The sequence below is a fragment of the Acyrthosiphon pisum genome, chromosome A1 (genome assembly GCF_005508785.2).
Source record: "Acyrthosiphon pisum isolate AL4f chromosome A1, pea_aphid_22Mar2018_4r6ur, whole genome shotgun sequence".
NCBI lineage: Eukaryota > Metazoa > Arthropoda > Insecta > Hemiptera > Aphididae > Acyrthosiphon > Acyrthosiphon pisum.
The window spans coordinates 65,835,560-65,851,314 of record NC_042494.1 but is presented as its reverse complement, the minus strand read 5'-3'; the positions used below and the strand labels follow the sequence as shown (position 1 = coordinate 65,851,314).

Below are 15,755 nucleotides of genomic sequence, written 5' to 3'. Positions count from 1 at the left end.
CCCCCCCCCCCTTGAGCACGCCTCTGAGTCTATGGTCTATGGTTTCGAGGTATAATTGTTTAAAGATAAGTTATCAGTTTCTCAGAAATATCCAGGAATTATTCGAATTAATTTCTCTAGGTCATTAGATGACAAAAACACCCTCAACTGAACAACGAAAATATAATTAATCTTTATGGTATATGTAGTACCTACATATTTTATAAGCCTATTATTATTATATGAAAATTATTCATTATTACTATTAATTTGCATTTTTGCCATTTACCAGTTAATAATTTTAATTAACAGATTTGTGAGGTGTCTAAAACTTTAAATCCCTCCCGAATAGTCACCCAAAATATGCCACCGATCCCATACTATATTTAGGTTTACGGTATTAAGTATTATATATATATATATCTGACCAGCGCGTGTTTGATTGAGAAATTTTACATTTTGTATGCCAGAAAATACACTGCCAATAATTGGCAATCGAACAAATTTAAACAATTTTAAATTTTTTTACGATACGGTTTTTCTTTTAATAATATTTAGATACTTCAGCGTATATTATTATTTTTAAATTGTATTCCTACAAAAATATTACGTGTTATTATTGGTATTTATCAAAATAATAAAGTACTAAGAAATTGTCAAACTATAATAGTCTAGTACTAAAAGTTCTGAATAAAAATTAAAATAATAATATTGTAATATACCTACCTTATGGTGTAGAAGTGTAGACAATATAGTAAACACATTTTATAAAACGATATGTCGATAAAATATAGCTTTAATATTATGTAGGTATAAGTTTAAGCCTAAATAGTAAAGTTAATAACACTTTTTACTACAAAATTTAAAAATTCATTTATGCCAACAACTAATTACCTACTCAATGATATTTCATTAGATACCTATCTTTTTTTTTCTAAATACAAAATATTTAACTATACCATTGAAAGAGGAAATTGTGAATTTATTTTTTTTCAGTTGTTGCGCAATCGTGTATATTAACCGGTATTTTTTACTTTTTTTAAGACTTGAAAAACAAATAATAATAACCTGGAATATAGAATCGTGTAAATGGACACTCAAATTCGATATTAATTATCCATAACGAGAAAATTACTTAATTAAAATTTTTTTTTGTACATACCATCTGTAGGTAAGCCAAAGAGATATTAAAACTAATAATATCGGTTTCGACTGAGTGTATTATTTGAACCATGGTCGTTTGAGGATTGGTTTCAGTCCCTACAGGTGAGGTCCTGCTGGATTCATCACTAATCCTCACTTGAAATCTTGCAATGTTATATGGCTATAGTTTTAATGCGTATCTAAAAAATATAATAATAAACGTAAAGACTATAGGATTTACACCATATAAAATCAATGGTCATAAATCAAATCACACGATCATTCGCGGTTTTTTTTACAAACAGGTACGGTCGTCTTACTATCCTTGCAGCTCATAAAGTCATAACAATGATAATATATACGACATCGAAATTCCGAGAGAAAACTACGATCAAACACGCTCTGTGCACTCGCGTGTACAATAACAATTAATGACAATACGTGTTAAAATTATTGGTACCTATAAGTAGAGGTACCGCCGGCCTTGAACCACGCGTGACCTCAACATGGCGATGTGATGTAGTTAGGTATAATATTATAATACAGAAATGGATTAACGGGTCGTATAATGATTTACCAATATATTGTTCCCTATATAATATTATGTTTCATCGATAACCACACGCTGGAACGACGATAAGGCAAGCACGAAACGATGATGTCTGAGTCTGTCTATTCAAAAATCGTAAATCTGGGTGCCGAATCGTGTATTTTGCGTGATTATGAAACTTTGACTGAGACTTTCTCGATGTTTAAACCCATCAACTCTAATATCTCCAGACGAATAAATATAAGCTCTGAAAAATAAAACATTTGAATAAGTGTCGATATGGACACCTGCTTCGGAAAAATCGTCCTGTATTTATTGTACCTTTTAAATGTATTACATAGATATTATATAAAATATTTTATTTTTTCCAATATAGAGAATGTTGTAGGTGGCGATAGTTTTGTAATAATATTTTACTCAATATTTACTATTTTGTTTCTCCGACTAATGACAGTTCTGTAAAGAGAAGGTAACTTTTGGTCAATCAGTGAAATCATAAATACGCCACAACCACCTATGCCTAAAACAGTTCACGAACAGAATATTATTATATTACATAAGTGGTCCGAAACATGAATTTGATTTTCCGTTGATACCATATTATCATACGGTATGCGATGACATACGTTTTCATGGGTGGTTATATTTTCACACAAAATTAAATAAATTCCTCCAAATATTTTTTTGGACTAAAGCTATGTCGATTAACTCCAAATATTAAAATATTTAGCCCGTACCAGTAATGTAGTGTTGTGTACTGTATTATAAAAGGAGAGTAACAGTAGATAACATCGTAACGTCGTAACTAGGCCTAATTATTAAGGTAGGTACCTACATATTTTAAATTTTATTTATATAATTGTTAATAATTCAAGGCAAACATTTTTTTTTTGTTAGTGTAATACCTATGACCTTAAAAATATATTTGTCATATTCGTAATTCCTTATTGGAGGTAAAATATGGTATCTTATTTTTGAAGGAAAATAGCTGTACGGCTGTTTCCCCAGTCCCCTTCCCCAATCTCGCCACTACAGGATTTTATGAAATTTGTTTCAGATATGTTTAAAACTGATTTAGTATGAATAATTATTATTTATTTGTATATGATGGAAATCAAAATTTGCGTCGTCGTCGTCGGCCGGGTCTACTCCGTGTTAATTAACGCACTCGCCGCCGACGCGACGCCGTTTCGAGCAGCGCGTATCGAAAACGCGACGGCGGCGTGTACTATTATAAGTAGGTAATAATAATAATATATTATGCCTAATACCTATATTATCATAAATATTTATACGCTTCGTATACTGACGAAGTGTACGCGCGACACACGTCGTCTGCATATACATAGATGATGCAGTATTATGTTAAAATACCGTCATTAGTACGGCGTTTCCGACGCCCGACGAATATTCAAATCACTCTCGAAAGCGAACGACGACGACGACGGATTAGTCTCGGACATTACGCCCGCCGCCGACAACCGGAACAAGTCGTTTTCGGCTGCAAATCACGCCGAAAATCGGACGGCCGTCAAAAGCGCCTGCACGGAGACCGACCGTGTCAACTGCCAAATTATTTCCACGACGTTACGATAATAATAATATTATAAACTCGAAACGACGACGGCGGCGACGCGTGGCAGACATTATCGTGCCCATCCATTATCCGCCTTCGTCGTTATTATGGTCGTTGCTTCTTTTTCGTGACTCGATAGCTGTTCGTAACGTTATATTATGATGATAATAATGTAAAAATATTTTATTATTATTTACCGCTTGCGACCGAACCAATGTCATAGCGAAGTCTGTCGGCGAACTCGCGCCCGCCGGACTCGGCCACAGATGGCGTCACGTAGCCATCAGTCCGCGCCACTGACGCCACCTCCCAGCGGTAGATGGCGAGATGGTTCTGAAAAAACAACACGCGCGGCGGCTGATCGACTTCCTCTGAAGTTTCCATCCTTCTCGTCGCCCGTTCGACGTTCGATTTCGGTCGTATTATTATTATTATTATTTATTATTATATAAAAATAATATTTTTATTCTAATAAATACCTAAAATGTTACGCCTAAAACACGAGTCTATTTCACCGACTTTTACACGTTTTTGATTCTTATTTTATTACCTACATACCTATAAAATAGTCGTTTTTACATTTAAGAGAATCGAAAACGGCGATCTGCCGTCTATAACTGCCCGTAATATAATTATATTTATAATAAACTCGACCTACCTAATCATACGCACGTTATATAGGAATTTGGTCATATTATATACTTCCCGATTCAATATAATAATCAGGATTCAGGACTTCAACCATTTGCTTAGGTATTTTTTTGGCTTGCCCCAAATCTAGCTGTTTGCTAGTAAATTTATGTCATGTATAGTTACTACAATTTAAAAAAATTAATTTTAAGTGCTTTATTTTGGTTATTTCTAAGTATTTTATGTGCTTATTTTAGGTTTTTTTTAATGAAGTTCTCATATTATTTTTTAAACGCTTGTACCTATATTTATGAACTTAAGGTGCTTTAAATCCTGAACCCGAGGAATTCAGATAATAATTTTTTTTATTAATGTAGATAAACCTTAGAATTTTTTAGCAACGGGTATCTAGAGCTATTTATTATTTGCGACAAAAACCTTAATATGTATTTCGGTACGTCCGTATGTGCATAATAATAATATAGGTGAACGAGCGAATGGTAATTTAAATATCCTGGGGGCCTACACGACACTGGTCTATAGTAATTTTTTAGCGGAATCTCGGCACTGTATAAAATACCTATTAATATAATATTAATATATTATATCCCTACTATATAGCCGTCGTGGGAGATACTCATCGTCGCGTGGAAACGATGTGCAAGCCCATGTGCACACTGACCGTCGCAGCAACCCAGATTTAATTCGACCGTTAAACTGTTTTTTTTTTTTTATGTTATATTTTATTACTATTATTATTATTGTATTAAAATTTGTAATTTTTTTTTCGCTTACTGATTGAAATGTATATTATTATTATTATAATATGTAGGTATGTATGGGAAAAAACCGGCACCTCATCACTACAAACTGTTCACCCGGCAGTGTAATGATAATATTATTATTATTATTATTATGCTTACCTATACTATAAAAGGTATTTAAACCGAGGACGTCGAACTGACCGCTGCAATAAATATTATCATCATTGCTCTGCCTACGTTATTGTTGTGCCACGCACCACACCACGAGTTGACGCGATTCGATTTTTTACAGCCCGCGATAATCTATAACGTCGTACGAAACCCATATGGGCTCATGGCCACTGCCAAACATGCGTGTGAATATAATATAATATTATTTAAGTTCGTATATAAACTCTTAAGTTTGAATGTTATAGTGATTAATCGCGACGTTTTAAAATTTCAGACGGACGCGATCGAATCGCGTAGGACTCGCGCATACAACAGTTTCGTCGACAGTGGTGTTTATGTATAAGACGTTACCGCGTTTGGTATACATTATAAATTTATTATAATATATGATATATAATATATAATTATATAAATAGGTATAATATTATGGGTATTTGTTGACAATCAAAAAAAAATTGTCTTATACCCTATAAATTTAACATAACTAAGTATACATATAAAAATAATAAGTGTACCTTCTAATGGCCACAATGTCAATATTTAATATAAAAAATGTTAAAAAGCTTTACCTAGGTATAGACTACATAGTACATTGTCGATTTGATATTTTGATAGTTTGACAATGTTCTTTCGGTGCTCCACCAACCAACTGAGTAAGTGTACGCTTCGACTACAATATATACGCCAGACCATAAATTGTCATAACATGCATATTTATTTACAAATCTAAACGAAGATAAACGTAACGATTTATAATCGATTTTTTGCCACTATACCAAGTATAAAAAATAAACAAATCATAACGGTACTTTGCTGATGGGATGGGTGGTAAACAGAAAAGAGTCACGAGGAAAAGTCCAAGAAAAAAGAACTGGAAAAAAAATACCCGCAAATAAAGTATTAGAGGAAAAAGTCCAAACAATTTTAAAATTTGAAACATTTAAACTTTAATACATAAATATGAATAATCATTCTGTGTATACTTAATACAAACAATTTGAAACTAATTTATCACTAAAATGTTATATTATATAGTTAGGCTATGGAAAATTAGTATCAGAACTAACCATATAAGCCAGGAATGAAAAAAAATGAAAAACAATGACAATGTAATCAAGATTAAAATATAAGCTCACGTTTTGAGAAATATTACAAAATTGAATTTATAGAATTTTCGAAAACTATAGCTAAAAATATAAAGTGATTAAGATGGATATTTTGTACCAACATATAATTATATTAATTATTCGTGTATTGAAATTAATATGTTTAATACAATGTAATTCTCTATAACTTAATAGCTGTAAGTGTAGGTACTTACTTAATTAAATTTTCTATTATCCATATAGGTATTAATATTTTGTATCCTACGCAAAGCTAAAAATAATCTATAACATTTTTTACCACCCGATTATTCCCAGAGACTTCTAGATATTTTTTTCCCCGGGGACTTATTTTCCTGGATATATATTTTCCTACCATTAACGATCTAATAACAATAGCTTAACCGACTCAATAGTTTTTTTTTTACATATTAACTTTCTACTTTTGATGGACATATAAAATATGAATAACAATTCCAGAGACATATTTGTCAACAATAATATCATAAATGCGGAAATCCAGGGTTCACCCTTCACACGCAAACTCAATAAAGATAAATTATTATATTTTAACACAACCGCATAATCCAGTAAAATATAGTACTATAATATATATATAGGTACAATTTGGTATTATATAGACAACAAGGACGTTTTCAGAGTATGAATAATATATATTATATTCTTTAACGTGGACAAGTTAATGAAAAGAATGATAGTGTTAGTTGATTTAAGTCATTATTTGGAACGTCGTTAAGTAATAAGTTAATAATTACCGAATAATACTCTAAATCATTAAAGATAATCATACTTAATCTACAGGTGGGAAATATCAACCTAACTTGGTTAAAAAAAAGTTGATTATTTTTTGTTTATTGCTTATTAATTTTTTAATTACGGCCTGAATTATTGTGGTTGTGCATCTTTCAACATTCTCTAAATACTAATTACTTTGTTAAAAGTGCATCCTACTAATCCTTATATTATTGAACTGTAGTTATTTAGGCAATTACCTATAATCTATTTGTGTCTACCAAATAATCATTAAGAAATATTTATTTTTATTTAAAATCATTGTCATTGTCAATTTTTTTTTATTTTAACAACGGTTAAGTCAAGTTAAGATTTGAATAGACATGATTTTAAGCCAACAGAAAAAAAATCTAAGTTATTAGACTGACGAATATTAATCTAGTTATTGAGTTAATTGTCTAGCTTACTTCGCTAGAAAATTAACTAGTTGGTTAAAATAAAAAGTTAGAAAACAATAATTTTAATATTTTTAACCTTTGAATTGTTATTACACTATTACTATAAAAGGTACAACATCGCGGAAATTTATTGTAATAGCAGTATACTCGAAGAGAGCTGGCGACAATAATATTATTACTATCATTGTGTGATCGTCGACGGTTATATCGTGTCCAAAAAAATGTGAAGTCGCTCGCAGTGTATATATAATGTGTAATATATTAATGCGTACACAAAGAAGTGGTCTATACGCAATTAACTGGATGATGTCATCGTCGCCCTACGACTATAATCAGAAGGATTTTTCTGTTGGTTGTTTTTTTTTTTAATTCGATAAATCGAAAACTGGAACCGTCCCAACCGCGTGTAAAGCCCTCGTTATTCCGAACGAATTCGGCGTGATATACGAAAATAAATACGTCGAATAATTTATTATTTTGGTGTTTTACGTTGGATTTATCTTTGCATTGTTTTGAGACGCGTATACCACAATAATAATACACATTGTTAAAAATAATAATTATTATTTATTTATGTGAACTCGCGACTGCGTTTCTACCATCATTATTTCACAACAGTTTATTTGGTCGATTTGGCCGTATATTATATCGCACGAAATTAGTGAAATCTTAATTTGTTTTGTTTTCAATTAAGTCGTCAGCGTTCGTGTATAATGTATATAATTAATTATTTACGCGTTACTGTAATACAGTCGAATATACTGCAGTTGTGTGTTACACTTACACACAAAGTGACTTTTTAACAAACTATTTTATTGCGTAACCGCCTCAATATATTAGTGTTGCAGTAAATTATAATGCATCCCTACCAGCGATATTTATTTATTTTTTAAACGTGACGTATTAAAAATATTTTTAAAATATAACGCGCGCGTGGTAGCCTAATTTTGATTTAAAATCAATTCATCCGCTCGCGTTGGCCTAGACCCAGTTTCCACAAAACAAGAATGACGCCCACCGGAATAATATTATGTTTAGTCTAATATTGTCAGCTCTATATTATAATATATACATTTATATCTGATACACGATCAGTTCACATGTTATAGTTAACATATTATAAATACTATTACAGGCAACCGAAATCGGTGGTAATAAAAAAATTCGAGATCAGAGACCGACCGGACTGCTGTGCGCGGCGACGATGGCCGACCGCGGATGGGAAATGTCGAAAATGAGCAATAGGTATGGCTTCTGGCTATAAAATTTAATACATATTACACTAGACCACCCAAATAACGCGATACGTAAATATTATAATAGTCGTCGATCGATATATTATAGACTATTGGAGGCATATCAGATTCGTATAATCCACTTCGATAATCATAATATCTTTCGAAGTAGATTAATATTAGGTATGTTTTTTTTGCCATCGTCACGCGTGCACATAAGTAATAAGACGTCGTATATAAGTATATAATATAATAATAATGGACGTTTTGAAAACCCATGGCACTCGTCTAATATGACATCTCAATACATGCTTATTTTATAAATACAGACATAATATGATCATATTATTACCACGTCGTTTATAGTATTAATATTTAATAGTGCTAAGTAGGTACTAGGTATATTATATTAGGGAACTTAGACAATTTTCTGCAGGACAAACAGGTATACTGCACCCACCCCTTCAACAGTTATTGACCAAAATGCTTAACGGATAACAATTATAATGTTGATATGACATAAAGTATATTTTTTAATATCTGAAAAATGGCAGGTACATCGCTTTACTTTTGATTGACTAGACAGGTCAGTAAGTAACTATATAGAATACCCAAGTCTCTGACGGTATTAAACCTGTACTCTAGTTTAACACGTCGCCACTGCGAAGAATTCCATATAAAAAATAGCGTTTTATACATAATATTTATTATTTTTAGAATATTAAAATTTAATTTCATCAAATTAAATATGTTAGCCATTAAATATAAGTTATGACTTTGTTTGGAAATATATTTTGTTCACTAACTTTGGGTGACTAGAATAACTTTTATTACCATAATACATTTCGTTGGAAAAAGCTACGAGATGATGCCCTCGGATATTAATTTCATTATTTTTTATCGCATAGGCGTTTTAGCTCAATTCAATAATTTATGACAGAACTTCGTTAACCATTATTTCTGCCATGTTCCACGCTATAGCTAGGCAGAGATATACAAACCAACCTATTATTCGTGTAGCCGTTGCTTATCGACATTTAATATTTAGATTTATAGTTTTCACCGTTACTTTTAGAAATTTTTGGTGGGTCGTACCTATTATGTTTAATCCGAGTTCGATATTATGTTATGTACGAATTATGAAAACGATACGTCAGTCTTGTATATAGGTACTCTTACAATGTGTGCAATCTATACGACATAGGTACGTGTTACTAGTGAAATAGAAAAATAATGAATAATGATTTATTCTCATTCATTTAGGATATAATTATACGACTTTTGTTAATACAGATTATACCATAATATAATAATAATAATACGTTTACAGTTAGGCAGTTAGGATTGTGTAAACAGTTCGATGTGACATTTACAGCACATTATATTATTATGTGGTGTGTATAGACGAAGGTACGCCTATATATGTATAACAACCTAACTCGTGGATCGCTTAATTTTTTATACATTTATTACTCGTGTTCTTGCGGCCCACACTACTTCTAAAACTCGCATAATTTAATATTCATTAATATAATATCGATATGTCAATGCGATTGTATGATATCGGTTTATTTCGCCTACACAGTTAGATGGTTTTTTTTTAAATTAAAATGTCCGCGTTTAATAATAATTATGACGATCCTTATTCCCTTGGCTCGCGGACGTTTACTATCGCATAGGTATTATACGTGTATAAATATTGTCGACAAGGCCCAGCTGTCGCTGTACGTTTCAACATTTCATAACCGTATATAATATAAAGGTGTATCCAAGACTGAGGTAAGTTTGTGAAGTAGGCATAACACGTGTAGCACAATCTTACAAAACCCGTATACACAAAATACATACACAGTATGCGTGTACACTGTACATACTAGACTATAATGGTAGTTGAACAGTTTTTGTACGGTTTCTGCAAGTGCCAACGTAATTATTGCTCCATAATGCTATAGCTGTGAACTCAGCATTACTAAGTTCAAAGTTAAGTATACAAATATAGTGTCCTAATGTCCACCCCATATCGATTTGATTATTGGACATTGTTGGAAATATTGTTGGAACGATACGATACCTATGCTATTCGTATACATAACTTAGAACTTTGCAATGCCGCGTATTGTGTTGCACATAATATATAATAATGCCAACTTCACGTACCTCCTAAACCACCCTAGTAATAATGCTAATCTTAATGAGCTGTCCGTAAAAATGTGACTTTCAGTTAATCAAAATGTTCACCTCGTTGTTAACAACAGCAACAACAGAATATTGGATTCGATCCCGCACAAAACAATTTCAAGCCATAGATTATTATTATGACAGGTATTTAATAAAATATATAAATAATAAAAATGGTCATTGGAGTGGGCGTGGGCCGCTCGTGTCCCTTAATTACGCCCCTGGACATATAATAATATTATACGTTAAGTCAGTTGTGCTACTATTCTGTGGGAATAGATACCATTGATATTATGATATACGAACGTATATTGTATATAATATTATAATGTTCTGTCACCCGCGGCTGAACGCCCCGACAACACAACGGGTAACCACACATCTGGTTAATCGTATACCACTATTATCTGTACAAATTCTAAACGTCGCGGTCGGTCAGTAGCGTAATTTTAACCAAGAGTTAAGATCAAACCGACCTCTTTCCTAAAAAGTCCGATCAAGTTATCTAATCCCGTTTCACTTTGCAGACAACGACCGGACGATTTCCTAGTTGGTCCTAATCGTATTTGGTTCCATGGTTCATGTGTCTTAGCCACATATGTTTTAAACATCCAGCGCCACTGCGGGAAACGGTATATCGTAAATCGACGTTAAGAACAATCGCGATAGGTTTGGTATAGTATAATGCAGTTGTAGCGCGGCGTTGACTTAGAAAACCTATTGTACCTAACTACGTATTATAGAGAAATAACGCAAAGAATTATTATAGACGGTAATAGACTTGGGGTTCGAATATGAATAGCCGTGGTATAATAGTAGGCACCTCCTATATACCTAGGCACGGTAAATAATATTATATATATCGGGGGAAAAAAAAATTTAATATATCGTAACGGTTGTGGTGTAATTGCTGCAATAGCAGCAATATCCGACACGTGCGCTGACATAATATGTATCTATTATAATGTATGTATTAGAGGTACAATGTTTTTTTAACCAAGTGATATAGATATAACATTTCGCAAGGTCGGTGGACAAGTGAGCAATTTAAATACTACAACAATAATAATAATAATAATAATAACAAAAAAAAAACAGAAAACCAACCGTGCCGTTTGATCCAGTCAACTGTGTGTGAGTGTATTTCGTAACAAACTGAGATACACAAGGTGAATTTTTTTTCACGTACTAACAATGTAATATGGTAGTCTTGCTTCGTCCTTACGTTGTTTTAATTTTCAGTTTTTCGCGTGGTACAAAAAAGTTAATTTTTCATAAAATGTTTGCCGCAGACAAACCGCGGTTGGAAACCTAATAATTGCTACGAACGGCACATTCTATCGGTTGAGCAATGAGCACCGTTTGTTACGAATTAGAAAAACACTCTGTATAATAAACGTGTATAAAATATAATATTTGTTATGCTCAAGTGAAATGTGCACAAAATAATTTAAATATTTATATAATATATGCAAATTATCGAATGGCACTTACTATATTGATTTGGCTTGAATGAAGGAATGGGGGCTGAGGGCAGAATACCCCTTATTTAAAAAACAAATATTTAATATACCCCTTTACAAATTATATCCTAATCAATAATATTCGGGTACCTACCTGCACAATTTTTTTTTAATTTTTTCATCCCTTTTCTATTTTTTTTCCTATTCGAGAACTGGATCATAATATATTATAAATGATCAAGCGAAGTCGATAAGTAATTACATCGAGTTTGAAAAACGAAAACACATTATTTATCGAGCCCGTACAATAATAATAACAATCATATAAGCTATCTAGGTACATGCCACATTATAATAATATTATTATGATTATTATTATAGACGTCGTAAATACGCGTAGATTGTCGGTGGCGGCGGATAAGGTACTAAGGTGGCACATATTATATACCGTTCGCATTGTTCGAAGGCGGCGCGCGGCGGTAGAGGTTTGACATCGTTTTTTTTTTTTTTTTTAATTAATTCGTTTCGACGTATGGAGAAAAAGAGAAAAAGAAAAGAATGGGAAACAAAAACCGATTTTCCGATTTGATTATTCTTTTGTGTCGGCGCTCAGGCGTATTGTGCGGCACTGTAAAACGCACGCGTGGACGGACGACGCGATGGAGGAGTGCGCTTATAATGTGACCCGCGGGACGCTGGAGCTGCAACCGCACGTGGGCGTCACGCCGCGTATGGAAATTAAAAAGCTAATCATCGCACCGCCGACAACAATGCGCAAATCTTCGTATCATTATACGTAATTTTATATTTCTATATAATATATCATATATATATATATAAGAAACAGGTATACGCATTGTTATTGTTTGAAAAAAAATATATAATATAGGTTATAACTTATAGGTAGGTAGGTACCTATACTGGCTATGGTATTGGTAAACATTATGGAAAACATTACATTACTTAGTACTAGGAATTAGGACGTTATATAGCTATAACTTGTACAAATAAAATGTCGGTTATAACTTATAAAGTTATAACCAACCACATTATATTTTCAAACTTAAATATTATATTATGTACTATAAACGTCAAAGCAGATTAACATCAATGATATTTCACCAAAAAAAAAATACTGCACTTGCCATTTCTGCAGTACCTACACTAAACTATATGGTCGCATACAAGAAAGCATATTATTATATTACTAATAATAAGCAATGGACTGGCACAACATACAAATATTATTATTATGAAATGTAATATTATTATACAATCAGTGGAGGATTTACACGGATTAGACAGACGACTAGGGGAGATTTTTATTGGGTGGCTCAAGTAAGTTTGGTGATTTTGGTGATTTTGGTGATAATTTGTATTAAATATGTATATAAGATATAAATTATCATTGTTCTGCTATGCGTATATTGTATATAATCAGATATGTCAACAATATATAAGTTAGTGATTGTGAACTTTATTTATACAGAGTGTTACAATATTGATTTCAATGTATTTTTGATAAAGGTTTCCTAGAAACGAAATTTCCCCATTTTTTGCCATCAATATAGACGCTTTTTAATTTTTATAAAAATTGGTTAACCAAATAAACAATAAACATCCTCCAAGTCTCGAGGAATATATTGATATATAACGTTAATTGAAAACGTTCATGTTTATTTATAGACAGTAACGTTTATTGAAAACGTTCCTGTTTATTTATAGACAGACGGACAAACGTCCACTTTTATTTATAATATTTATATAATAAGGACAGATACACTATCGACAATAATATTATATCAACAGGTATCAGGAGATATTGTCACAAAGAAGCAGAATATATTTACAGCTAAACGCCGTTATCGACACTTAAGACTTAACAGCAGAATATTGACAGGTGTAATACAGTAACTTGTGCAGGGTATCTCTTTAGGGGTGGAAAGTTGGCTAGTGACGGAAATCGTGTACATCCATATCTGATTATAATAATACTATAATAGACGGATGTCGAATACTCGTCGATTGTGTTTATATTATTTATTTTCATATCGTACCGTCGCCTTGACGATGACGTGACATACAAATTACATCTGTCGTCCGTTATTGTAGAGTTATCTGGCGCGTTTATTGGCACGTGCGCTTTTTACGCGCACTTATGACATAATATTATGTACTATACGTGTATTTTATGTAAATAATAAAATATGATGAGTTTAATATTTAATGAATAATATTTCACCATCTTCGGGCCGCCGCCGCCGACACGTGCGGTCAAAATCACGACATTATATTCGTCAGTCGACACTAAACGAAAATCGACGACGCCTGCATATCGAAAACAAGACAAAATAAATAAAATATAACGTGTGGGTTGTATACACATTATGTAGATACATAATATTATTATAATATGCCTATCCGGTACACACGATAATATGGCAAAATACTGATCGAGGAAACATAATATTATAATAACGATTATTGTTAGGTATTCAATTGTTTTTTTTTTCGATAAAGTAAGAAAAATATTATAATAATATTATTATTATCTGTCCACGATTCATAAATGGGTGAAATAAAAACGCCCCAGGTCATATGATATGGTAATATTGCTATCATAATATTATAGTACGGTGGTATAAATCTGCACGGCGCGGCGCCGAAAGTGTTGCTGTTCTGCGTGCGTTTCAGAGGCCTTTCGACTTTCATCTAGAAATATTATTATTGTTATCATATCTAAATGATGAATGACACTGTGTTCCTTGTTGCAAATTACGTAGGTTAATGCCCGTGTATTTCTAACTCTTAAATAAACTCAGATAAACGTAAACTGCACAGATTTAACACAGTTATTTGAGTAGTTCTATAACTATAACCAATAATAATTAATAATTATTATGTTATTTTCCAAAACCAATTACAATACTATAGAAACAAACAAAAATGTTTTTTGTGAGTCATCTAAATTCGATATTGATGTGTTGAAACGTAAAACATAAGTAATAAAAAGTAGCCTATGACACTAATACTAATCTTGCTGAATCTATTTATTTACTTATTTGTATATTTTGATTGAAGTGACTATTATTACAAGTATTAAAGACATATTATAATGTCTAGAATTTACAATTATATTGTGCTATTAAAAAAACAGTTAATCTTAAATATAATACACAAAGTAACAAATACAGTGGAACCTCGATTATCCGGGGTAATGATGGGGAGGGGGTCACACGGATAAATGAAAATCACGGTTAATCGAGACTTTTTATAATAATGAAATTTTTATTTAATTTTAATTAGAAATACATAGGTACAATTTTATAATAATGAAATTTTAAAAATTTGATTCAATTATAATTAGAAATATGTATACATACATAATATACATACAATAATTTTATACAACAAGTTATTAGGGCTTAAAATATGAAGTTATAAGTCTTTGTTTTTTTTGGTTTGAAATAATTTTCCTTACTTCACTTCTAATTTTTCTTAAGCCAATAATGTCATGGAAGTCAAAATTTTCCTGTTCGCAGAAGTTCAAGAGGACATCAACTGCTTCCATTGCTTGGCTTGTCTGTATTTTTTCAAAATGTTCTTCATTATCACTCTCAGAAGAAGAATCAGGCTGTTGTGAGGTAGATGGTGTACTTACGCTACCATAACGAACTGCTATGTCACTGTCACTCAAACGCTCAAATCCCTCTTCGTTAAGATCTTTTTGTAGCCAATCAACAATATCGTCT

At 32.0% G+C, this 15,755-nt stretch overlaps 1 protein-coding gene across 1 annotated transcript in view; it reads right to left on the bottom strand.

Moving 5' to 3' along the window:
• The window catches only part of LOC100572495 (52 kDa repressor of the inhibitor of the protein kinase-like), a 26,467-nt gene that overhangs the window by 1,038 nt on the left and 9,674 nt on the right, over positions 1-15,755 (bottom strand). Inside the window, exons 2-3 of the mRNA XM_008182288.3 lie at positions 15,485-15,753; positions 11,013-11,160 (exon numbers count right to left, since the gene is read on the bottom strand). Of these exons, the coding sequence (XP_008180510.1) occupies positions 11,013-11,160; positions 15,485-15,753 (417 nt within the window). The remainder of the gene's footprint in view (positions 1-11,012; positions 11,161-15,484; positions 15,754-15,755) is intronic.